Source organism: Falco punctatus (assembly GCF_963210335.1).
Source record: "Falco punctatus genome assembly, chromosome: 5".
NCBI classification, from domain to species: Eukaryota; Metazoa; Chordata; class Aves; order Falconiformes; family Falconidae; genus Falco; species Falco punctatus.
In genome coordinates, this window is record NC_137584.1 from 43,363,600 (window position 1) to 43,388,532 (window position 24,933).

General features: G+C 39.3%; 1 protein-coding gene across 8 annotated transcripts in view; it reads left to right on the plus strand.

The window, feature by feature from the left end:
* Positions 1–24,933, plus strand: part of UTRN (utrophin) — a gene marked incomplete at its 3' end in the record, with an annotated part of 398,254 nt that overhangs the window by 319,068 nt on the left and 54,253 nt on the right. For all 8 annotated transcript variants that reach the window (XM_080390591.1, XM_080390595.1, XM_080390592.1 and 5 more), the window contains 3 exons: positions 557–631; positions 7,519–7,720; positions 16,296–16,381. In XM_080390591.1, the coding sequence (XP_080246717.1) occupies positions 557–631; positions 7,519–7,720; positions 16,296–16,381 (363 nt within the window). The remainder of the gene's footprint in view (positions 1–556; positions 632–7,518; positions 7,721–16,295; positions 16,382–24,933) is intronic.

A 24,933-nucleotide genomic window follows, 5' to 3' on the forward strand; every position in this document is an offset into this window, starting at 1 on the left:
AGGGTAAAGTACTGTTAAATGAGGAAAAATGTTACTATACCTATCAGTTTCTAAAATAGAGTTTATGGCTATCTGACTGTCCCTTTAAAAGCACTGTTTACAAAGTCATGGCATAGAAATTATAGCTTAAAAAGCCATTTTTCCTCTGTTGCTGTGCCCTTTGCTGCTCTGTGTTGTCCATCAGAGTTGTAAATTATTGGAGAAACATACTGTATTTGAGCACTTGTCTGGAAACTACTTAATGCTCCATAATATGTATGTAAAACTCTATTATATATATTGATATGTATTACATGTACCAAGATAGTGTCAGGATATTTCTGGTGTGCCAATCTGTGAAGGCCCTGGACTGTCAGTCAGGAAGGTTTCCCTGCAGGTGGCTTGGGCTGAGGTCCCAGCTTCTCAGTTTGTTTTACTTGTTCTGATCTATCCTATGAATTCATTGCAGAGAAGAGGAGGGATATCAGACTTCTTCCAAAATGTGAAAATTTATATGTAAAGGAAACTTACAGACTCTATTTTTAGCGCTGCTCATATTTCTTTTCTGCTGTTTCAGCTGACTTGAACAACGTACGCTTCTCTGCCTACCGTACGGCCATCAAAATCCGAAGACTGCAGAAAGCACTGTGCTGTGAGTTTGGCCTTTGAGACAAATTGTTTCTCTACAGTACTTAGGGAAGGGAGGGTGAACTTAAGTCTAACAACATTAATGTTTAACAAGGAACCAGATACATCCTTGACAGATCGTCAGCCAGCAAACTGGCAGGAAGAATTGCCAATAGTAGGTGTCATTATTGCAAATAAATGAATTCAATTAATGAAAAAAGGAGTGTAGCAGGTAAGTTGAAATAGTATGCCCACTAAGAATACTTTGAGAAGTGACAGGAAAATAAATTCTGGAGCTCTCAACTTGATTATTGCATACTGTTCTTGATACAAGCTGATACAAACCAATGTAAAATTATATGAGCTAAAATGCTGACCTTTGATGTAAACTCAGACTTTTTATTATATTTTAGAGTTCTATTCCATTTTTTGTGTGTGTTTACTGCTGCTAGGTATAACTTCAGAAATATTCCTCCCTCTCAGAAAGAATATCTTGCTGTGTGAATTACAGTTAAAGAAGAGTTCAGGCCACTCAAAGTGTGAGGGGAAAGGATACAGATCTGTATAGCTGGTTATAGGTCGTCGATGTTGCTGTACATTTTAATCACAAAAAGCTACTAGGAAAAACCAAACTACTAGTATTAGCAATAATAGTATATGTGTGTATATGTATATATATAGAGAGAGAATCTGAGGAAGGGTCTTAAATTTAGGTAGGAAATAACAATGCATTTAATGTGCACATTGGATATTCTGCCCAGACCTGTGCTGGCATTTGTCTCTGGTTTTAAGTGATCTAATTCAGCCACAGTCCACTCTGAAGAGCAGATAGGTTTCATCAGCAGGAAAGGAAAGGATCTACTGAACAGTCTCGGCTGTCTAAACTACTTAATTTCCAAGGTTCTTGTGTGTTCAGTGTTCATGCTCACTGATATTTTTGCATCGTACTTGAGAATTCAAGATGAGAACAAGAAAGATGATACTTTATTGAGAGAGCAGACCTATATTGTAACTGCTCAATGCTTATTTTTAGAGAAATGGGATTGACCTAATAGTTTGATATAATGCAGAAATGGTTTACATTATGGAGAAAGGCAAGACATGAAGACAAGGAAGATAACGGAAAGAGCAAAAAAGATATTTTTTTTTTTTTTTTTAAAAGGGAGATTTTGTGAGAAGGCAGAGAAGAGAAGGTGTGTGGAAGAAAACTAGCTGGAACTGGGGAGACTAAGGTGTACAAAAAGGAAGGAGTGCCAAAAATTGGCAGAGATTATGGGGATATGGATTTTAAAAGTTATTAGGACTATGAATGGAAAAGAGAATACATAAATCCACTCATCTACCACCAAGAAAATAAGAGCGAAGTAGGAAAACAATGGAAACAGGACAATTTTGGAAGGAGGTGTTGGTTGTGAATGAGTGTGAAGACCACAGATTTTTTGAAAGACCTTTTGAAAGATCCTAGTAACAACTGGTATGCAAATATTGTACAGCATTACCAAATTTTCGTGTTTAAATTCAGGAGTCCTTGCTGTGAAAGGACTTTTCAGCCCTGAAGGGTGAGTAGGAACTGCAGTCTGATTAGGAACACAAGAAGTGCAAAGCCATCCTAAAGATGAAAGCAAGGAAGGAGTTGCGCAAAATTGCACAAAAAGGGGTCCCTTTCTACTCTCCAGGTCTTTAGTTTTCTTTCCAGCCTAGAAAAGAGCAGTCAGATCTTGACAGTAGCTTCTTAGCTGAACTTGAAGTGTGCATTATACCAAATGAAACTGTGCCTGAGATGGTAGCTAGCTGCTCCAGAAAGCTAGAAGTGCATCTGTGTAACAGCACAGGCTCCTGGGAGTACCTCTCACCACTTCTTTATATGCTGTGCTGGCTTCTTACAAAATTTCAAATGGAGTTCAAGACCCTGGGGGGAAAAACCAGAACCTATCCTTTGAAGGTATTGAAAATCTGATGGTATTGAAAGAAAAACTGTATTTCTCTGGCATAGCCTAGAGCTTCTCTGTGCGAGAGATACGGTCCCACCCAAGCCTATAGTTTCATCTATAGTTTACACTAGCAAGACTAAAGAGCATTATGAGCTTCCTGCTTATCAGTGTGCAGGGTATAAAGTATGCATCAACGTGTACCTAAAAACCAAAAGGAAAGCGAAATTCTCCTTGTGTGTGCTGCTCCCCAAGGAAGAGTGAAAAAGCAGACTGCACGTGATGGATGCTAATCATGCAGCCTATTTCTGACAGGCATACAGATTGTCTAGCGATCCGTATAGAACAAACTTTGCTTTCACTGCTTCTAGTAAGCTTTGAGGAGGAACATCCTGCTCTTGCTTTTGCTGCAAAATATATCAATTTCTGTCATAACTGCAATGGTTAGCTCTCATCATTCATAGATTTCAAAAGTGTCCTCCTATCAAAGTGAATATTGTCTCCAATTTCAGGGCAGGGGCATGGAAGGAGGACAGAGGGAAGTAATAAGAACTAAAGAGAATATTCCAATTTGAAAAAGCCAGGAGTAAAACTGTCATCTCTACAATCCAATCTGCCTCGTTATTTATGAAACTATTTGTTTGCTTCATCTCTCTGCCTTATGGGAGGAGACAACAGCCAAAAAAAATAATCTTTGTCTTTATTACATGGACATATTTGACCAAGGATTGGTGTAAGAATGTTGTGAGAACACAATATTATGGCTTTTTAAGAAAGATATTGCAGATTACCCACAAAGCTAAGTGTTACAAGTATTTTCTGTCTCTGAACAGGAACTCATTATGATCTGGCACAATTTTAAGACCACTTTCAAAAATGTAATCAGTGCTGTTCCTTTTGTCGTGGTTTGCTTAGCTGATTATTTCTTGTCGGGGAACAGGTCAAATTCCCTTTGACTGTGACAATTCTTGGCCTGATTTTGTCCTATGAATGGCTTCTGAGATAGCCAAAACACAGTATGTGATAGCACCTCTTCTCTGAGGAAGGGGAGAGTGGTTAAGCCGTATCTAGAATTTGTTTCTTGACTTTTATTTGTTGATGGTTTTGTTTTAAGGTAGGGAAAGAGTCACCATTTGTGCCCTTGCCACTCATTCTCTGGCCTGAGTTACTTTAGTCTTCCATTTTATTTCCTGTAATTTTAATTGTGGGTGGGTTTTGAAGGTGTTTGGATGCAGAATGCTTCAGAAGGGCTTATGTGCTTAAGGCAAAGAAAACGTCAAAGCAAATCACTGGAAAATGAGGTCATTGTAAATTAAAATGTGACAGATGGCTGTCACAGCCGCAGTGTGTGTATACCTGCAAAGGCCTTTTTAGGGAGAATTCCAAGGGCACAGCTGGAGCAGGAGGCACAGTCCCACTTGCACCTGATACTGACTTTGCAGTGAGGAGCAGTTTAAGTGCTATACAAGCAGGTTCAGGAGTATGTAATTTGAGAGCTGTACTTTGGAAAACTGCTGATGCCAGATCTCTCTTCTGAGTCTTTGGCCTTGCTAAGTGTCAAAAATGGTTCTGGGGAAGTTATTCCCTCCCACTCCCCCCACCCTCCTTTACAAGCAGGAAAGTAGAGTCATGTTTCACCTCGTATATTTTGGAAGGTAGATGCCTGCAGAGACTAATTTGTGTGTATGTACCGATGTGTATTCATTCTGCAGGAAGCTGAGAATGGTTGCAGGTTGGAAGAAACAGATTCTTAATTTCTCTGTCTCAGGTTATGTGGGGCAAACATACTGAGAACACTTTGCCACAGTAGCCGAAGAAGAATGGGACCATGGAGAATATCCTATGTCGCAGTTGTACTGGGCAGCTATGCAGCAGCAGGATCTGACTATAATACTTAATTCTTGTGCAGCATACTGTAGCTTATTTTCAAGAAATGATGTTGCCCCAGATACTGAAGTATAGTACTGGAAGGGAAAAAGGGAACAAAATCACCATGTATATTCAGAATTCTGTCACTGAGCTCCTCTAGGTGATGTAAAACTTAAGAATGCTAGTAAGAATATCAGCTGCACAAGGAATGAACGTTAAGGCACGCCGGACTAAAACCGAGAGTTGTGTAGACTTGTAGACTTCCCTCAGACACTTAGTCTTTTGCAGGAACTGCTGTCATTCACATGGTCTTTCTAAAACAAAAGTTCCATGGCGATGCCTGGCTATTTTCTGTGGGGTTGCAGCAGCCTCCAATTTGCCGTAAGTAGCTGTATGTAGTTACCTGCTCCTGAGTCAGTCACTCACATCTGCTTGAACCACACTGAGTGATGTGGTTTCTGTTTACAGTTTTCCTTTGGGAATGTCTCCTCACTGCAGAAAGGAAAGAAATGACCCTTGTGTCCATTTGTTGGTTAGTAGCAGTATTGGTCGTTCAGCACATTTGAGCAGATGCAGAATGGTACTGCAAAACTTCACTAAAAGCTGTGTACAGTAGATGATGTGCTAGCAATGGCATGGAGTCTTAGGTTAGCTTTTCCGCATCTGCATAAACACGGTTTATTAAAAAACTTTAAAAAATGGAAAGTAGTGAGAAATGAGAAAATAATCCCTTTCTACATCAGCCCAATCCAGGGGAGCTGCTAGTGGGTAGACCTTACCATGACAGGGATAACTGAACCCAAAGTTCATTCAGACAGGTGAGTGCTGAAATAAGCAGAGATGGAAGCAATTTCCTCTGGTTATTCTCCATGAATGGTGTCATCCAAAAGAGTATGTTTTTCTTAATTTGTATTAGTACATTAACAGAGTTTAATTTTAGTATGAAAATACTGAAAGTACCTCTCCTGATTCCCTCTAGAATCCTTTGGCAGAAATGTGAATGTGAGATCTTGGTGCCAGCAGATCAAGATGTGCAGTTAGCAGGCTAACACTCCAGTGTCTGTTGAATGGCCATTTTCAGTGCAAGGATAGTTTTGTTAAGCCAAGACCAAAGGCTACAACTTCCTACCATACCAAAGCATTCCAAGTTTTCACTGGCTTTAAAAAGGGAAAGTTTGGGGTGCTGTCAGTCTGTTTTAGGAAGCTGCTTACCTGCTTTTAGCCAATCGTTAAGTACCTTACAAAAAGAGGTTGCAGGGGGGATGGGGTGGGGGGAGGGGGAACCAAAACAACAAACAAAAAACCAAACCAGCAAACTGCTGGCAATCATTTTGAGGTTTTATTCTCCCTCTGTAAGTCATGAAAGAAAAACATGAAAAGTGGCCATCTCTCCAGAGTACAATATTTATGTGATTGGATAGCATGTTGTAGTTTTGCACCTAGTTTCAACCCCCTCCCTCCACCCCTCAAAGAATTAGTCTGTGTTGCATTGTGATTGAGGGGGGCATTGGTATTGTTTTGATTTTAAATAGGGCTGTGAGCCTTTTCCAGTGTATTACGTATTTTCCAGCTACTGTAGGAGATTATGCTGCAGTGTACAGCCACATACTTGGGCTGCTTCAAGTCAAACTAGTGGCAAGGTGTTTTGCTGCAATTGGCAGTCTGCCTGTTTGGTAAATACATGGCTGGCATTCATGTGCAAGCTGAAGAGATGGGCTTAAAAAAAAAAAAAAGGTGAAAAAATGTAAACCCCCTTCAAGTCTGATGCTGTAAGGTTAGAATAGAATGTACTGATGTCAGTGAGGGAGAGGAAAAGCAAGGGCGGTAAGGTACTGTTTCTCATTTTACAGTGCTATGAGGAAGGGTAGACTGGGAAAAGGGATTGGGAATGTAGCCTTTTGGCCCATAACCTTTATATTTTGGTAGATGTTCACTGAGTTCTTGACAGAATTGATCATAGTGGTTAGTGTTGTCTTACTCCTGCTTTTTACTGCTGTACTTACTTTCCAGACCAAGCTAGACTTCCCTGATTCGCACAGCCTGCCCTTCCCGGGTCCTTGTTTAACATTATTGGTGTAGAGCAATTTATAACACATCTGAGATTGTCATGTTTCATTTTGTTTGAGAGATGACATTTATAGTGTAAATGTGATCCTGGCTCTTCAGAAACAGTTCTGTATGAGCTTGGAATGTACCTCAACTTTGTGGTGCATACATTGTAGCAAGTATAATAATACATTGCAGCTTCCCCCCCATCCCCCGTAAAATCCTCACTTCTGTAAAAACATGTCACTGAGGATTATATCACCCTTTGACTTAAATTATTCTTGCTTCTTTTACACTATTTCCTCCTTTTCCACTTTATTTTGCAAAAAGAATTAGAAGAGCTCATTGACAGCTTTTTATTTTCACTATGCAAACCCCAGATTTTCAAATGATGTTTGTGTGCTTTGGGGAGCAAAACCCTTTTCACCTGTAGGATATCTGTAGCATCACCAAATGATTATGGAAAGAATCCTTTAATGAAGGAGATAAAAATATTTTTCATGAAAGCATAACTTTTAGTGTGCTGGAAAACCACAATAAATAATTTCCCTGTTTCCCTCTCCCTGCTTTCTTTTAAGCCCTAATTTAGCCAATGCTATTCAGTTAATCAGGCCTCAGTACATTCCTACAGCATTTAAGAGAACATTGTTTGTAATAATTTGTTTTGCTTTATATTTATATTTGGTTTGCTTTATATATATCAAAAGTCAGAGTTATTTAATGGGATTCTGCTTTATGGTAAATGTAAAGAATCCTCTAAGAGTAGTGGACTCCCAGTGTATGCACATCTAAAGTCAGTATTATGTAATTACACAGGCTACTTCAGTGGCTTTTTGAATGTTCTGATCTGTGCCGTTGTCACCATGGTGTTCATGTTGATTCTGTTTCTTTAAATATACAGTACCAAAAGGTTGTTGACTTCTCACAGATTTTCACTAAGTGGAAGCTAGGTTTTGGCTAATTGTCTTCAGTGCTTGCTACAGTATGCACATGAACAATTATGGTGAATGCTATGCTTGGGCATCTATGTTCACACCTTTTTTTTTATTTTTAAATCACCTGTTGTTAGTGGACCTATTGGACCTGAACACAACAAGTGAAGTTTTCAAACAGCACAGGCTGAGTCAGAATGACCAACTGATTGGTGTTCAGGATGTGATCAGCTGTCTCACTACCATCTACAGTGGACTCGAGGAGAAACACAAAGACATGGTGAATGTCCCTCTCTGTGTAGACATGTGTCTTAACTGGCTACTCAATGTATATGATAGGTAAGTAATGAGTATTTATTCCCAATGTGTACCCTATGAATTTCATCTTATATTAAGCAAGTATAAACCATGGAAACAGAACTGGTAATTTTTGCATGTGACCTCAAAAATGCTAGACTTGTACAATTGTTTTATATTTTTTCTGAGTTACTTTCTTGAGAAAGTGACCATGATAATAGAAAAATGGTGTAAATTTAAGTTCTTTAAGAAAAAGTTGTATCTTTTGATGGTTATGACTCAGTAATGAAAGTGCAGTTGCTTGCAATTAGATGTTTCTCATGCTGTCCTGCTTAGAGACACTGAACTAACATTACACTGCTTTTATACTACTACCGAAGAAACACTGAAAGGATGAAAAGATTTCAAGATATGTATACATGAGTAGAGATCTGGATGCACTGCTTTAAGCTGTGTTCCTACTATAAATGTTCCAAATTGCTTAGATTGTTTGCCATTCATACCAGATATATAGGTGGTGACAGTTTTGTTATTTATTTTACACTTAGTTACTTGCATGCTATGATCCTGCCTGACCTCCCTGTTCCGAATCCTCTGTGTAGTCGTGGTTTTTCTGATCTCAGCAATAAAGCCTGTCTGACTGTGGAGGGTCAGCAGTGTCCCGGTCCTGGCTCACTTCCAGCAGGTGCACCTTCTGCCTTGTACCAGTTCTGAATACTGGTGCTATGTGATCCACCTGCCCTGGTCCTGGCAGCAAAGCTGTGTTTCTCCATTGGATTGTGGCTTTTTCTCAAAAATGTTTCGGGATGCTTACAGAAAGAACTTGTGCGTTTATGTAATGCATGTCTGCTGTTTCCAGAGACAGCACTGAGTCTCAGAGGACATAAAAAATCCACTCCCAGCAGCCTCTCTTTTGGTCAGTCCTTTCTGAGCCCCCAGACACGTCTTTCTTCTGCTGCATGTCAAACTCTGCCCTCTCTGCCCTGCCATGCACTATGTCAGTCTGCATGACCTACAGCCTCTATGTTTTTATTTAGATGTGCTTTTGAGTCATGAGTTTGTTGCTCATTTTTCTTAGTGTGGTTGCTATTCTGTTCTCCCTTTTGTAGCAAAAATGGGGAAAGGACTTGGTTTCAATCAGCTCCTCTATTCCCTACAGTGCATCTCCTTACATTGCTTGAGCAAAGGCATTTCAGGACTCTTCTGGAGCTGAATAAAGACAGTATTGCAATACACAGGTGGTCGCTTCAGTGTGTATAATTGAACAGATGCTTTAGTTCAGACTTAACACAAATCAGAATTTCTAAGCAGCATGAGGTTAGTTTTAAAATTTCTTTGCTTTCTCCCCATTTGAAGATGGAAAGAGCAAAAGTATTTCTTAAATAATGACAGAAATTCTTATACCTGGCTATAGAGTTCTTACTTGTTGATGTATGCATTATCTTCACTGTGTTCACTCACTTAATCAGTGCCGAATTCTAACAGTTCATAGCTTTTTGCTTTTTCTCCCTTTAGAGGACTACACACCAGCACTCCTATACTTTGTGGATCTTATCTTTCATTTTTATTTTAAATATTGTGGTAGGGGAGAGGGAAGGGGGGAACAGAGTGTATATGACCATTTATTATTTTTTTGCTGACTACCTATTATGCTTTGACATTCAAATATTGCTGTTCAATATTGTGACATTTCTGTTAGTTGGACTCCTTATCATTATTGCTGGAAAATGGGAGAGCATATCAAATAATGACTGGAAGTTCTTCCTCCAATTACTTTTATTTTGCAGAGCTCTGTATTGTGAGTGAGTAAACACATCATGTGCAAATACAGCCGTAGATTAAGTGGGTTGCTTGACTTAAATGTTATTGGTTATTTAGAATAAGAGGTTTAAAAATGACAGAATTTTTTGTAGTTACTAGTTGGTGGGTTTTTTCAGTTTGATCACAAATCCTATGTATTTTCTGCAGCTTACCTTTGCTTCCTAACTTCAGTTCAAGTCAGTTGTTTAATCTGTTTATATTTAAAATGCACGTAGTAAGCAACAAACCCTTCTTTCAGTAAGATTCCCTGTTGCTCCTATTTCCCCTTATTATTATGCTGAAAGCTTTAGTGTAGGTAATTCTTCAAGCTGATGAAAGACTAATCTTTAGTCAAACTTTGCAAAATGGAGAATGAAGGTTTTCTGAGATAAAATTACCTCTTACAATGTGTTTCCTTGCTCCCTTTTCAAATCCACTCAAAAAAAAAAAAAATCTGAAAGAATAGGCACCCATTTAAAGCTGGGGTTTGGGTTTTGGTTTTTAAATTGGGCTTTAGAAAAGAGCTAATTTGTGTCTTGGCATTTCCATTGTTTATTGCACGGGTGTTATACATATACAATGTTTCAAATCGTTAAACTGCCTACAAAAAGCATCTGTTAGGCGCATGCTATTAACCTGAGATTTAATTACTGATTCACAGATTGATAGCAAACTGAGTAGTTCTTCAGACTTACCTACAGATGTCTTTGGCCCTTGAAAAGAAGCAATTTATTTTTAGAAAAAGTCTGTTGTGTTCTGGTATTTTCTGACACATCAGGAATGATTCATTCTTCAAGCTGAGGAGAGAAACATTAAATTTACTCATGAGTTTAACTTCTTCAAGGACTCAAAGGTTGTTCCAGGCAGCAACATCTGCCCTATAAACTTTTTCCAAACTCAGAGCTCTTTGTTTTGGTTAGTCCAGAGTAATTTTTTTAAAAATAAAATTAAAAATAAATGCATTGCAATTTACAGTGAGAGCTGTGAAGGAAATGGTTTGCTCTATGAAATCATTTGGCCAGGCTTACCTATGTCTAAATCATCCACAAGCAATAACCGGTGGTTATTGTTCTGGGCTATATACTGGTCACATTTGCTAAAATCTCCAAGTGTCATTTATATGCAACGGACTGATAGCTTTCAGTACTAATGGAATAGCTTAACGCCCCTTGAAATGAGTTGTTTCAGCTGTTTTAAAGTCTGTCATACATAATAAAGAGTACATGTACTAGTTGTGGGTGATGGCTCATTATTTCAATCAGAATTACCCATAAAGAAACTTACATGTACTGTTTTTAATGTCTTCCAATGTTTATATGATTTTTTGTATTTCAACTTCTAAATTGTCTTGGGTTATTTGATATTAGGATACTTTCAATAATGCCTTCTTTTGAATTTAATTTCTTTGGTACATTAGTCTAGGAAGGGTATCTATGGTATGGCACTTACGCTAACATTTTCTATATGGTCAAAGCTGTCTTTCATGATCATTCTCTATGACCCAGCCTTCCCCTGAAGATTTACAACTTTGTTATTTGTTGTTGCACTCATAGGCCTGGCAAATTCTAACACCAGGCTCAGTTAATATCCCAGGCTTTAATTTCAGCAAAATCTGAACTTCCGAAGAATGAGAAGGATGAGAGGCCTGCTCAGTCAGCCTTAACTTTATGCCCTGGTTTTGACGGTAGCTGATGGAAATTTTCTGCATGCACTCCAGTTGCATTCCCTTGTGTTGGTGATAGCTGTCTTGATTCATAGAGGACTCTGCAGGAGTAGCTTAGCAGGCCTTGAATAGTACTAAGCACTCTAGAGAGGATATGGCCCTCTGCAGGGCAGGAAAATGAGCTCCTTTGTCTGACCTCTGTGGCTGATCAAGTGGAGGCATCTATGGGGACCTTCAGAGACCTAATAGGCTGCCTTCTGTTGCTGGGTAATGTAGATAACTAGTAGCGACAGTCCTTGGTAGTCCTTAGCCACAGGGTCAATGTTGACTAGGCTTGAGAGCTATTTGGCAAGAGAAGTCTGAACTGAAGTGGGCTTATCTTTTTCTTCTCCAGTTTTCCGTGCTAGTGGCTGATGTTTTTAGGATATTGCCCCCTTTCCCCGGGGGACATAGGGTTCCTCTGGACTTGATATTGCGTATCTTGTTTTCTGTTGATTTGTCACTCATCCTTAATTATGTACTTAATCTTGTTCTCTGGCAGCTTTTTGTTACCTGGCTAGCCATCATGTGCAGCTGTACCCATCGCTGTTTGCCCCTTTGGTGTTCACATAATTCATATGTTTATGTAAAATGCTTATATATTACCTCTGTCTATGTCATCACAATGCTACAGAATACTTGCATATCATTGGTAAACAATAGTTTTATTGTCTCGTATTCCGCAACCTAATATTCATTATGTCCTGAGAACTCCCTTTATAATTTACTTAAAGAAGTGCCACAGGCCTCCGTTTTGACTACGATGTAGATTGTATTTTCTGTCAAAGAAGTTTTGTGTTAGGAAGTTACTTAGAGAAAGGGATGAAGTTTGCATATGACAGTTGCATGATGATAGAAAGTATTTGTAAAGTTTGCTAAACTCATTTTCCTGGAAAGACATACTCTCAGAATATTTTAACTCTGCCTTAATGTCTGTAGTTGAATATCCTAGGTGTTTGAGCAGAAACAGAAATGCTAATTTTAGGATTTAGCACACTGTTTTATAGCTGACATGTTCCTGTGTCCAAGTAGTGCTAAACTGTATTATATGATTCCCAAGTGCTCCATGCAGCCTGTGCCTGATGTAGTGAGGTTGGGATCGTAGTAATTTCATTTGTCTGGAGTTCAGTTGTTACAGGATTAGCAAGGGAACTCATGAGGCATGACTCATGTCTGTTGCCCCTGTTACCTGTTCTTCCCACCCTCTCCTCTTCTGCATCCTGTAGTTCCAGTATCTCCTGTACTAAGATACAGGATAAAAGTGTTCATTCTTTCTCTTCTGACACTACAGCACTCTTAACTTACCCTTTTTTCCCTCATTTGCTTATGTTACTGTACAGTAGTGACAGTCATCAGTTTTATATAAAAAGTAGCTTTTTTTTATTCTCTGCAGCTGATTTTTGGATCTCTGAAACAGCTGAATGGTTGCTCTCTGGATAGAGAGCACAAACTATGCAACAAAGACAGATCATGTGCTCTGATCCCAATCCAGCCTCTCTAGGTGTGCAGTACGGTACCCTCCTGTGCCCTTGCCCAAATGATCTAGTTAGCCGATTCCCCACTAAAATAGTCCTCTCTTTAGTATATGCTTACAATCCATTCTCCTGCCATGCCTGGAACCAATGTGTACCTTTTTTTACCACCTATTTTGGCAGGTTTAAAAGTTGAATTACTTCTGGGTTCTGTGCAGTCTCCAGACTGGCAGTGGATGAATGTGCAACAGTGGGATCATACCTGAGGCATATGGGCCAGAGCCTGTTGGTGCATAGCTAGAGACAATGGAATCACTGACAAAATCAAGGATTTCTTTATTTCCTCATCCCCCTCACATCTTTTTCCTCTGCCCTTCCCCGTGAAACAATACAAGTCCAGTTCATTTGGGGAAGGAGAAGAATGTCAGCATCACACTATAAGGGCAATGAATCTTTGGATTTTGGATATATCCGAGTCCTCTTTTTTTCAGGCAACACAGAGGGACAAATGGACTTCAGTAAACAAGAAAAATGCTCCTGACAGGCAGCTATAATGGTTTTGCCATTTTCACTTGAAGATAGGTCAGAGGTCAATAATGTGCCATTTTTGTACTGCCTTTCACTGTTGTATTGATGGAGAACAGACAACTTTGCTGTAAACCGGTTAATAGTACAGTGGTTCAGGCTTACCTTCATCAGGAGCAGAGCAAAAAGTATCTGACCTGCTTAAAGTAGTCTCATCAATTGATTTTGTAATGACAAGCACGCTTGTATTGCTGTAGTGAATCTGAATAGTGTGCTGGCACTTAATTGTAAATACCCATGAATTTTGTATGTTTTCAAGCATTAAAAGGTTTCCTAAACCTTCTCACTGTAAGGCCTTGATTTTTAGGTGTTTGTACACACAGCACAATTAGTTGGTTGTGTTGCCGTTCAGAGGCACCTTGACAGGCTGGAGAAAGGGAAAAACAGGAATCTCATGAAGTTCAGTGAAGGGAAATACGAAGGCCTCTCCCTAATGAGGAATAACCCCATACACCAGTAGAGGCTGGAGGATGTCTGCCTGGAAAATAGCTTTGCAGGAAAGGCCCTGGGGGTCCTGGTGGACACCAAGTTGAACATGAGCCAACAACATGAGCTTGTGTCAAAGTAGGCCGACAGTCTCCTGGGCTGCATTAGGAAAAGTCTTCCTAGCAGGTCAAGGGAAGTAAGCCTTCTCCTCTACTTGGCACTAGTCAGACACATCTGGAATGCTGGGTCCAGTTCTGGGCTCCGCAGGAGAAAAGAAACATGGACAAACTGGACCAAATCCAGTGAAGTACCATGAAGATAACTAAGGACTTGCAGTATCTGATGTGTCAGGAGAGGCTGAGAGATCTGGGACTTTTTTAATCTGGAGAAGTTTCAAGGAGATCTTATCAATGTGCGTAAATACTTGATGGGAGCAGTAGAGAAGATGGAGCCAGGCTCTTCTCAGTGATGCCCAGTGGCAGGACAACAGGCAGCAGGCATAAACTGAAACAGGGAATTCTGCTTTATGATAGAGGAAAAAGATATATATTTTTTTTTAAGTGAAGGTGATCAAGCAGTGGCACAGGTTGCCCAGAGAAGCTGTGCAGACTGCATCCTTGAAGATATTCAAAACTTGACTGGATATGATCCAGGAAAACCTGCTCTGCCTGACTGAGCAGGGGCGTTGGTCTAGATGATCTCCAAAGGGTCCCTCCCAACCTCGGTGGTTTTGTGACTCTCTAAGCTTTTTGACAGACTTAAACCATTGAATGAGAGGTATCAATGCTACAAAGTCTATAGGTTTAGGGTGGTGGTAGTGGTGTTTGGGTTTGGTGTGGTTTTTTTTTTTTTTTTATTGTGTATCTTGTTTCAGTGCTAATATTTAGCTGTTTCCAAGAAAAAGGCTAGGGGGAAATATGTTGCTCTTTAGGAAAATGTAATATTGCAGGCTTTTTAATTTTTTTTGTATAATTTATTGAGAAAATGCTTTTTGTGCAAAGGAAGTTTTACACATTCCCCATAGCAATCTGCTGAATTCTGGAGAAGTTTGAAGCCTCCACATATGTGCCCTGACCTTTTAGCCGCAAAGCTTTTCTGAATTTCTGCCTTTAATAAACAAATGCTGTGGTCAGTCCTGAGTTAAATCAAACCCAAATGAATGTCAAGCTTTGTTTTTCCATTGAATACAAAGTTAAAACACAGACAACCCTACACAGGAAAGAATGGGGAAAGAACCTTATCAAGGTTGCAAAATGAGCCATTAACATGTTAGAGTATGCCAGAATGATGTAGTGTCTGTGATTGAAAGAGGTAATTTGAAGCTAAGCTTGAATATATAAAATAGGTGGCACTTTTATAACATTCTGCAAAACTGAGTCCTGATTTTCAAACTAGGCAGTAAAAGTAATGGGTGGTTTAGATTAATTTGGCAATAATTTCTCTGTACCTCGGTTCCAGCCTGTGGAATGGAGAAGATAATGCTGTATAGTCTCACTAGATTAGGTGATGGTTGTGAAGACAAATGTGTTAATATTTGTAAGGTGCTTAGCTAATTTACTGAGAGCCCAGGAGTAAATTAATAATTTTGTATTCAGCACAACATTTGTGAAGTAAATCAGACAGCAGACCATATGTTGAATGGGTAAGACAGAAAGAGATAAAGCTAATAACCCCTCCAGAAGTAATTAAAAGATATATCACTTCTACATGACAGAAGGGACCAAAGTAATGTTTGAGTTGATATTAATTTTAGTATTATTTTGCTTGCTGGTGAAGGACCCAGCTAACCTTGAATGCAGGGTTTGTGTGAAATATATACAGTTTACCTACTATTCTCATTTTTATTTTGCCGTGTCTCATCTAAAGACAAATTGTGTCGTCTTTTTTGGTCTTTGAAAGAAGAAATCATCAGATCTTTTAACAATATCTTTTGAACTTAAAATTGTGCTTTTCCATGTACCCTGCGTTTATTGCTTAAGTACATTTTTGAGCAGTGTCTTGTCTTGCAGTTTTCAAATCACTTGCTTTGGTACATACTGATTTTTTCTCATGTTCCATAAGGTTTTTGATGTGTGGTTGTTGGGGGTTGGGCATATTTATTTTTTTCATGTTGGCAAAGCTGAGCCTGAAGCATGTTGCTTAAAGAAAACCAGCTCCACATCATTTAATTACTGCATGTGGTTGGCTATTTATATCCTGGTACACATGTGTATCAGAACATTTTAAACATAAAAGGAAAAAATGAAGTGAAAATAATCAATTAGTTACTGTGATACGAAAACTTGGTTTTGTTTTGCAGTCCTTGTGTTTCACACTGAGTAATAGGCTTTCCTGCTGTCTACTGGTGTATTTTTTCTGTGTATATCACATTATTAAATCATGTTGAGAGTTTTACTGAGCTAAATATCTGCCCTTTTGGAGTAATACAAACTGTTTTGACATGTAAACTGCTTAGAAGGTGAGCTGAGCTTTTATAAGGGAAGAATTCTTAAATGATTCGTAGCATTAATTTGTTTTGAGATTTGAAGTGTATTTGAAGTAGAACTCACCAACGCCTTTGCATTTTTTAATAGACGAGTTGGAATGAGATAAAATTAAACTGTATTGAATTGTCTTATCTTTATAATTTCAGTGGCCGAACTGGAAAAATTCGTGTGCAGTCCCTGAAAATTGGCTTGATGTCTCTTTCTAAGGGCCTTCTGGAAGAGAAGTACAGATGTAAGGAAGAATGTATTTTATGAAATGCTTACTTTATGTCATTAAGTCATGTACAATGACAACACATGTAGCAAAATTTGTAGTAACACATTTCTCATGCCTGTAGCAAGACAGTTTTCTTGTTAAGTGAAATAAAATTGTTGTTTCTATTCTCATCAGTGACAATAGAGAGAGTAGGATTTATATCCTGACTGGAAAGTTTTGATATTAATTATGCATCAGCATAATGCACAGTATTGCACTCTTCAGAAGCAAAGGAGGCTGTAGCCACGCAGAAGCTAGAGAAGTATTCTATTTGACTGATTCTGTTCTTGAGTATGTGTGTATCTTTACGGAAAATTCAAGCAAGTCAGTGTTGATTGGAACAGATTGATAAGTCTGATAAAGCAAAGAAATACATCAAAATCCAGTAATTGTATTTTATGGTCTATGAGAGAGGTGATCTGAACTCTGAAAATGGTTTTCCAGTATATGTGCTTTCTGCCAGAACTGTACAATTAAAGTTTAAATTATGTTGATTTAAGTAGTCTCACAAGCTTGAAAAACACGGAGTAGCATAGAAATATTTCACAAAAATAATTGCAGGAGCAGAAGAGAATTGAGTAACTTCGTAGCAAACCTGCCTGACAAATACAGAACCAGAGATTAAGCACTATATAAGAGCATCCTAGGTGATGTACAGGTATATACTGTGCACATACTCTAAAAATTGCTATTGTTTGCAGTAGTTCCTTGATACATTTTGGAAACCCATGTAAAATGTAAAGGACTGTATTTGTCACGTACTGTTGAAGCTCTGCAACAATTTCTGCTTTCCTTAGAAGCATTTGTAGGTAATGTAATCTTGGTTATTAACATTGAGCAAAAGTACAGGTGTCTTATGCATTGGGGCATATTCTGGAATCTGAGTGGCATACTAAGAAGGCATTGGGAGTTTTAGTTTCCCTATGTCATTGGACATACCTATGGATCAGTCCATAACTAAAAGAGCTTGGTAAACATAGCTATGTTCAGTAGTGACAATTCAGGGGGTAGTCTGCCATTTGGTGTGAATTAAGAAGCTTTTGTAAAGTATAGGAGTTAGACTGCAGATAATGGTAACCCTATCGAAAGATGCTTTTAAAAAACTAAAACCTGGGACTAAACTCACATTAAATTGCTATCAGTAATGAACTACTACACTTACTGTTTACCAAATACAGGCACTGAGGCAGAAGGAGGAAATGACTAGGTCAGATTGATTTTTATGTTGTTGCTTTGTGTCTGCTAGTAAAAAAAAAATGGCAGCTGATAGTGGCTGCAGATTTCCAAAATCTGTTAACAAGGTGGGCTTTTTTCTGAAGGTTGCAGTGAAGAGTCCTAAAAAGTTAGTACAGAAAAGGTCTCAGGAGACTTTTGTGCCAAGTGACCGTAACTTCAGTATGAAATACATCTGAAATTGAAATTGCTCAGCTTCTTGAAACAGAGAATTAAGATAATACACCTTTTTTTTTTCTTTTTTTTTTGCTGTAACTCCTGTTCTGATCAGTGGGCAAGGCTTTGATATCTTTATTGTCAGCTGTATTGTCCTTACGAACCATTAAATTGGCACAAAAAACCTTTTCAATCTGAAAGAAATTTTGTCAAAGGAAAGAAGTAATAGTGTCAGGGTACTGGTTGTTGGCCTTCGGTGGCTTTGCAGACAGCTTTTTGGGGTCCTTGGGCACCAGCTGTGTCACAGACGGATCTTTGGTGAGAGCTCTCTTGCTTGTTTTGATTGTAAAACAACCTACTCATCGCCTGCCATTGCGAGAAATTTTTTCATTATCTGTTGAGCTTTCAGGTCCTCCAGTGAAAATCATAATGGAAATGCCAAGTATTTTCAGGAAATTAAGTCACTTGGAAGGAAGAGCAGTAGAGTGTTTAGTACAAATTACCTGTATTCTGATTTTTTCCCTTTCTCAGACCAGCTCCTGACAGTTGCTTCTCCTTTTGATCATATTTCTTCTAAGCATTTCAGAGGCGTTGTTGATCCCAGGCTCCTCTGACCATGGTAGTCATCATATGGTTGCAGTTGGAGACCTTTGCAGAGCACAGACCATGTCTTAAATGTTGTAGTCTGAGAGGCATGCTCTTCTCAGAGTAGTTGGCAGCAAAATGGGGAAGTTTCTTCTTTTAAAAACTTCCAGATGAACTCTTCAATCCTTTGTAAAACTTCTAACCAGACTGCTCAGGTGTCTTCTACCTCAGCCTTTCCAGAGACTAGCCTTTTGGGGATTAACTTAAAGAAACATCATTTCTGGGCTGCTGAGACATTGGGTTTATGAAATAATAGGGTAAACTTACAGGGGACAAAATTTCAGTCTATCAGTGCAGTTGACGTCCATCTTTCTCACTTACCATTTTGGTGAAATGAAGCTTTTGTTCTTTTTTATTTCTTTAATGTGAAGCGTTTTTTCTCTTTCTCTTTTTTGGTTTTGGTTTTTTTGAGTTTTTTTTTGGGGGGGTTGTTGGGTTGGTGTTGGTTGGTTGGTTGGTTAACAGCCATCTTTATTCACATTCATTTCCATTGAAAATTGTTAACTGTACATTATTTCCAGTATAGGTAGGATGTCCTCACTTGATACATTTTTTTAAAAACTCTTTTGCCAGAGAAACTTCTGTGATATTTTCTTTCTTTAATTAAGCTTCTTTTTAAGATGCTAGACTTCAGGGTTGACATGAGAGTGGATCTTTAATTAATAAAGTCCCAATTACTTTAGAAGAAACATTGAAGCCTCAATTAAAGAATGCATATTCTTGAAAATGTTTAAAGACATGCTTAACTTCAAGTACACACCTGGGTGCTCCTGTGAATAAAAATGGACCTGCAAATAAAAGTTGCCGTGAGCTGGTTACACCTGTGCTTGTAGGGTGAATAGCCTAGGGCTGCTTTTCCAACAACCTCATCTGGCAGTATCCATGTTATGCTCCCCTTTTTCTCCAGCCCAAGGGGGCCACGTGTGAGCTACCTATTGTAAATGACCCCAGACCCTACTTAACTCTCACATCATTCCTGGTTATTTTGTGGGAGAGTTAGTCAACTTTGATCAAAATCATAATGGGTATAGTGGCTTAAAGATAGAGACAACAGCATTCCAGTGCTTGGGTTTAGACCTTGGTGCTGCGGTTCAGTTCACTGGTATAGAAGTAGCCTTAAAAAACGGAAAAGAAACAAAAAACCCAACAACGTGCACATGACAAAAGGTAATACTAGTTTAGTTCCAAAATACTCAGCAAAATAAACAAAACACTTTCTATTTACCATCAGTTGTTCATACGTTATTACAGGACTTCTGAATGCTGTGGTAAAAATGAAACTTTTTTAACCACTCAATTTTAGTGTCCCAAATGTTCTAGGAAGGTAAATTTAGTCATATCAGCAAGTGTTAGCAACAGTAAAAAAAATGATTTTGCATGTGTGATTATTCACAGCGGGTTTTATGCCTAGTTGTGCAATCAGGAGAAAAATGATGTCTCAGAATATGGATTTCCTGAGGGACAGCAGGAATTTTATCTTCCCTCCCTTTTCTTGAGTTTTAGAAGTGGAGAGAAGTAATAGCACTGTATAATAACTGGGAGTACATTTGTGTGCTTTTCACTCTTACCCGAGCTCATTTTTAACACAGAAAGCCCAGACTGGCAGCAGAAACAGAAAACACACATGGAGTTTTATTTAATGTGTAGATTTTGGTTCATATAATTTATTACATAAAAACTGTAGGATCTGAGGTAAAAAAAAAAAAAAAAGGCTACTTGAAAGATCTCAGCTGTGAAGCAGTTCAATTTTCAAGTGATATACATCATCTTTGGAATGTCTTTTTTTTCACTCTTATGTTTATGTTGTTAATTTTCAAACCATTTGAAACTGACACTGTGATAGTTTAAAAAAGAAAAAAAAAAAAAGAGAAGAAAAAATATGCATCCTGTTTGTAACAGTGCAACATAAGATGTGTGTCATGAACATCTTACTACTAAGTCTTTTATTACCATTTTGGTAGGAATTTAATAAACTTTTCAAACAGTTTTAAGTATTCCCTTCTGTACCAGCAAGGACACTTTTTCAGGTTGTCCAGCTAAGCTGCAGTTTTGAGCCCTGCTGGATGTCATCCTCAGAATACTAGTGTGAGGCTGAATTTAAGATTAACTGATATTTTTTTTTCTTTTTTAATTGTTTCTGTTTTTTTCCTGTGGTTCAGGTCTGAATAATCTTTTTTTTTTTTGCTACCCCAATCATTCTTCTTTTCCTTTTGGTAGAGTCTCTTTTACAGTTTGAGCTTTATATCAATGTATTTTATGTGTAAATTCATAAAATATATGTACATATTAATAAGCTCCATTTACAAGAGCTTGTGGTTTCTGACATTGCTGATGGGTGATGTACAGGGTCCCTTTGCCCACTGGCATGGGTGTGGTGTTGGGGTGCTCCCTGTCAGAGCTAAAATGACCCCTTCTCCCATATGTCTACCCCTTGAGAGCTCTCCCACCATGCCTCGTTTGCCCGGGAGTAGCTTGTGGGTTACTTTAAGTGGATAGCCCAGGTAGCGAGAACGTTTTGGCTTGTCATACCTTTACTTTAGGGGCTTCTCCTCCTCTGTGTCATATCACACACACACAAAGGCACTGAGGGTTTTGGGAGAAAAGTATACCATGCTTGAACTCCCTTGCACTTGGACACCCTTTGGTTATGGCACAGCTGCTAGTGTTAAGCATAATTTTTTTTTAAGGGAAGTGTTTTGGAGAGTTTGAGCTCTTCAAAGGTATTTGCTGATTTCCTATTTGGATCAACCCTAGCTAATCATTCCCTTTCCTGCCACATCATTTTCCCTCTATTTATTAGCTCCCCAATCAACTGAAGTTTTAGGGCTTAGGAATTCACTTCATCTTCCTCACACTTAATGCGTTATTCTTCTTTTAGTGCCTGTTTCCACTCAGACTGATACAAACAGAAAGAATAAAACAGGCATTTTAAAAATTTATTTATTTTTACCCTATCAGATTCCTTAAACTGACTCTTAGGAACTGGAAAACTGTCCCAGCTGCAGCTGGAGAAGCTAGCCAGGATCTGGGATTGCCAAAATGAGCCTGCAGCCATGCAGTAATAGTTCTGTCGCTGCTGTTGTCTGTGGAGTTTTTTTTCTCACCACTGAGGGCTGAAGATGCTGTAGTATTTGTTTGACTAAGTAAGAAGGGGCAAGAAAATGCAAGAAACTCTAAAAATTAATTCAGTCGTCTGGATTTCTGTTTTGTGCAAATCCTTTCTTCTGACTCAGCCTCCTTTGCCAAGACAAAAAATATGACCAGGCTTTCTGAAGCACACTGACAAAGCTTGACAGTTGCTCCAAATGGAGGGCAAAACAATTTACACAGTGTAATAACAGAGTTTCTCTTGAGTGTTTCTGAACAAAGCTTGTCTGTTTCTCAATCAGAAGTGCAGTCAGACTGAATTTTCAAATTTTATGTATTTCTAATCTGTTAATGTTTTTTCTTGTGGGAAACATGAAAAGTAGAGGAATAGTATAAATGGATTTTATTATATTTTTCTTTTAAGATTACTTAGAGCTTTAATCTAAGCCAGCCACTTGAGTGCAAAAGGAAAATGTAAAAGCCAACTGGAATTAATACAATGAGCTCAGTTCCATTTCTTCTGTAATTTGCACCAATCACAGAATTTTAAAATATTTCTGAGATTCTCCTGAAAATATCTTAAACACTGAATTAGTTTCATCTTGTGGGTAAATATTAATGTACACAGCTACAAAGTTCCTAAATCAAGGATTGTTGGCAGAAACATGTTAAAAAATTCAGCTGAAAGTTTTAACAATTAAAAATGTTCAATCAAAAGAAATGTGTTAAACACTTAAGAAATATTATCTGTACTGCAGATGGACCTATTAATTCAGTGCTTTACTCTTAAGTAGGTACAAGCAACGTCTGTCTTTGCAGTGTCTGTATTTGGAGCAATTTTCTTGAATCCCTTTCAGCCTCAATTTTTTCTGTCGCTGCAGTCATCCCGGAAGGTCTACTTACACTGCGTGGCCTCACACCTATCTTAGGAAAAGGGAATCAGTAAGGGGAAAGTACATGGAAGCAGACATGGTTATCTGGGAAGTAAATGTGATTAATGTTAAGCTTGAATTGTCTTGCTGGCTTCTGCTTTAAGCTATTTCACGTGGCCAGCTGTGACTCGTAGTAATTTGTAGTCTCATTTCAGAGCAAATGTGCTTCTGTCCCCAGCCAACTGAAGGGTGGCATATATTTTAGCATAGGATACAGATTTCTGCAATATTATTTCCTTCTTCATAGAATGATAGAATAGTTTGGATTGGAAGGGACTTCTAAAGGTCATCTAGACAAATCCCTCTGCAATGAGCAGGGGCATCTTCAACTGGATCAGGTTACTCAGAGCTCCATCCAACCTGACTTGAATTTTTCCAGGGATGGGGCATCTACCACCTCTCTGGGCCACCTGTTCCAGGGTTTTACCACCCTTGTAAAAAACGTATTCCTTATATCTATTCTAAATCTATCCTCTTCTAGTTTAAAACAATTACTTCTTGTCCTATCGTAACAGGCCCTGCTAAAAGGTTTGTCTCCATCTTATAAGCCCCCTTTAAATACTAGAAGGATACTGGAAGATTGCAATAAAGTCTCCCCCAAGCCTTCTCTTCTCCATCCAGGCTGAACAACCCAAACTCTCTCAGCCTTTCTTCATATGAGAGGTGCTTCAGCCCCTCTGATCACTTTTGTGTCCCTTCTTTGGACCTGCTTCAACAGGTCCATGTCTTTCCTGTGCTGAGAACTCCAAAGCTGGGCACAGTACTGCAGGTGGGGTCTCACCAGAGCAGAGGGGCAGAATCACCTCCCTCACCCTGCTGACCACAATTATTTTGATGCAGTCCAAGGTACATTTGACCTTCTCATCTGTGAGCACACATTGCCAGCTCATGTCCAGCTTTTCATCCAGCATCTCCTCAGGGCTGCTCTCAATCCCTTCATCCCCCAGCCTGTATTGATACCAGGGGTTGCCCTGACCCAGGCACAGGACCTTGCATTTGGCCTGGTTGAACCTCATGAGGTTCACATGGCCCCACTTCTTGAGCTTGCCCAGGTCCCTCTGGCTGTCATCCTGTCCCTCAGGCGTCTCAGCTGCACCACACAGCTTGGTCTGCAAACTCGCTGAGGTTGCATTTGATCCCACTGTGTCACTGATGAAGATGCTAAACAGTACTGGTCCTAGTACGGCCCCCTGAGGGACACCACTTGTCACTGATCTCCATCTGAACATTGAGCTGTTGACTGCTACCCTCTAGATGCAACCATCCAACCAATTCCTCATCCACTGAAGAGTCCATCCATCAAATCTATCTCCATTTCAGAGAGAAGGATTTTGTTGGGGGCCATGTTAAAGGCCTTACAGAAGTCCAGCTAGATGACATCCATAGCTCTTCCCTTGTCCACTCATGTAGTCGCTCCATCATAGAAATCCATTAGGTTGGTCAGGCAGGACTTGCCTTGGTGAAGCCATGCTAGCTGTCCTGAATCACCTCCCTGTCCTCCATGTGCCTTAGTGTAGCTTCTAATAGGATCTGTTCCATGATCTTTGCAGGCATAGAGGTGAGACTGACAGGTCAGTAATTCCCAAGGTCCTCCTTTCTACCCTTTTTAAAAATGAATGCAAAGTTTCCCTTTTTTTTTCAGTCACCAGGGACTTCACCTGACTGCCATGATGTTTCAAATGTCACAGAGAGTGACTTGGGAACTACATCAGCCAATTCCCTCAGGACTCTGAGATGCATCTCATCAGGTCCCATAGACATGCATACTCAGGTTCCTCAGGTGGTCGCAGACCTGATCTTCTCTTACAGTAGGAGAGGACTTTGTTCCCCTGGTCCCCATCTTGCAGTCCGTCCTCTTGAGAGGTGTGGGAAGAGAGGTCGCCAGTGAAGACTGAGGCAAAAAAAGTTGAGTATCTCAGCCTTCTCCTTGTCTGTTGTTACCAGTTTTCCAGTCTTGCTCATCAGGGCCAGTATGCTTTCTTTGACCCTCCTTTTCTGGCTGACGTACCTATAGAAGCCCTTTTTATTATTCTTTGCCTCCCTTGCGAAGTTCAGCTCCCGCTGTGCCTTGGCCTTCCTGACCCCATCCCTACACAACTGGGCAGATCCCTATACTCTTCCTTCTGTTGCCTATTCATTTCCTTCTCGCCCTTTAGTTTGACCAGCAGGTCTGAGTTCAGCCATGCTACTCTCTTACCTTCCTTTCCTGGTTTCTTACACATGGGGATTGAGAACTCCTGTGCTTTGTGGAAGGTGTCCTTCCCTGGTGATAACATAGAAAACCTAATATTAGGGGGGCAACATGGTAATGATGGAATAGGACAGAAAGCTGTTCTGATTTTGTGATGTGTCTTTGTTCTGTCACACGGCTGCTCCTAGGTAAAACAGGAGCTGCCACGTACAGTTTTATCACGAGATGCCATAAGAAACCATAATAAAGCTCCATTGATTTGGTGTTACTTTTCTCATTTGTGT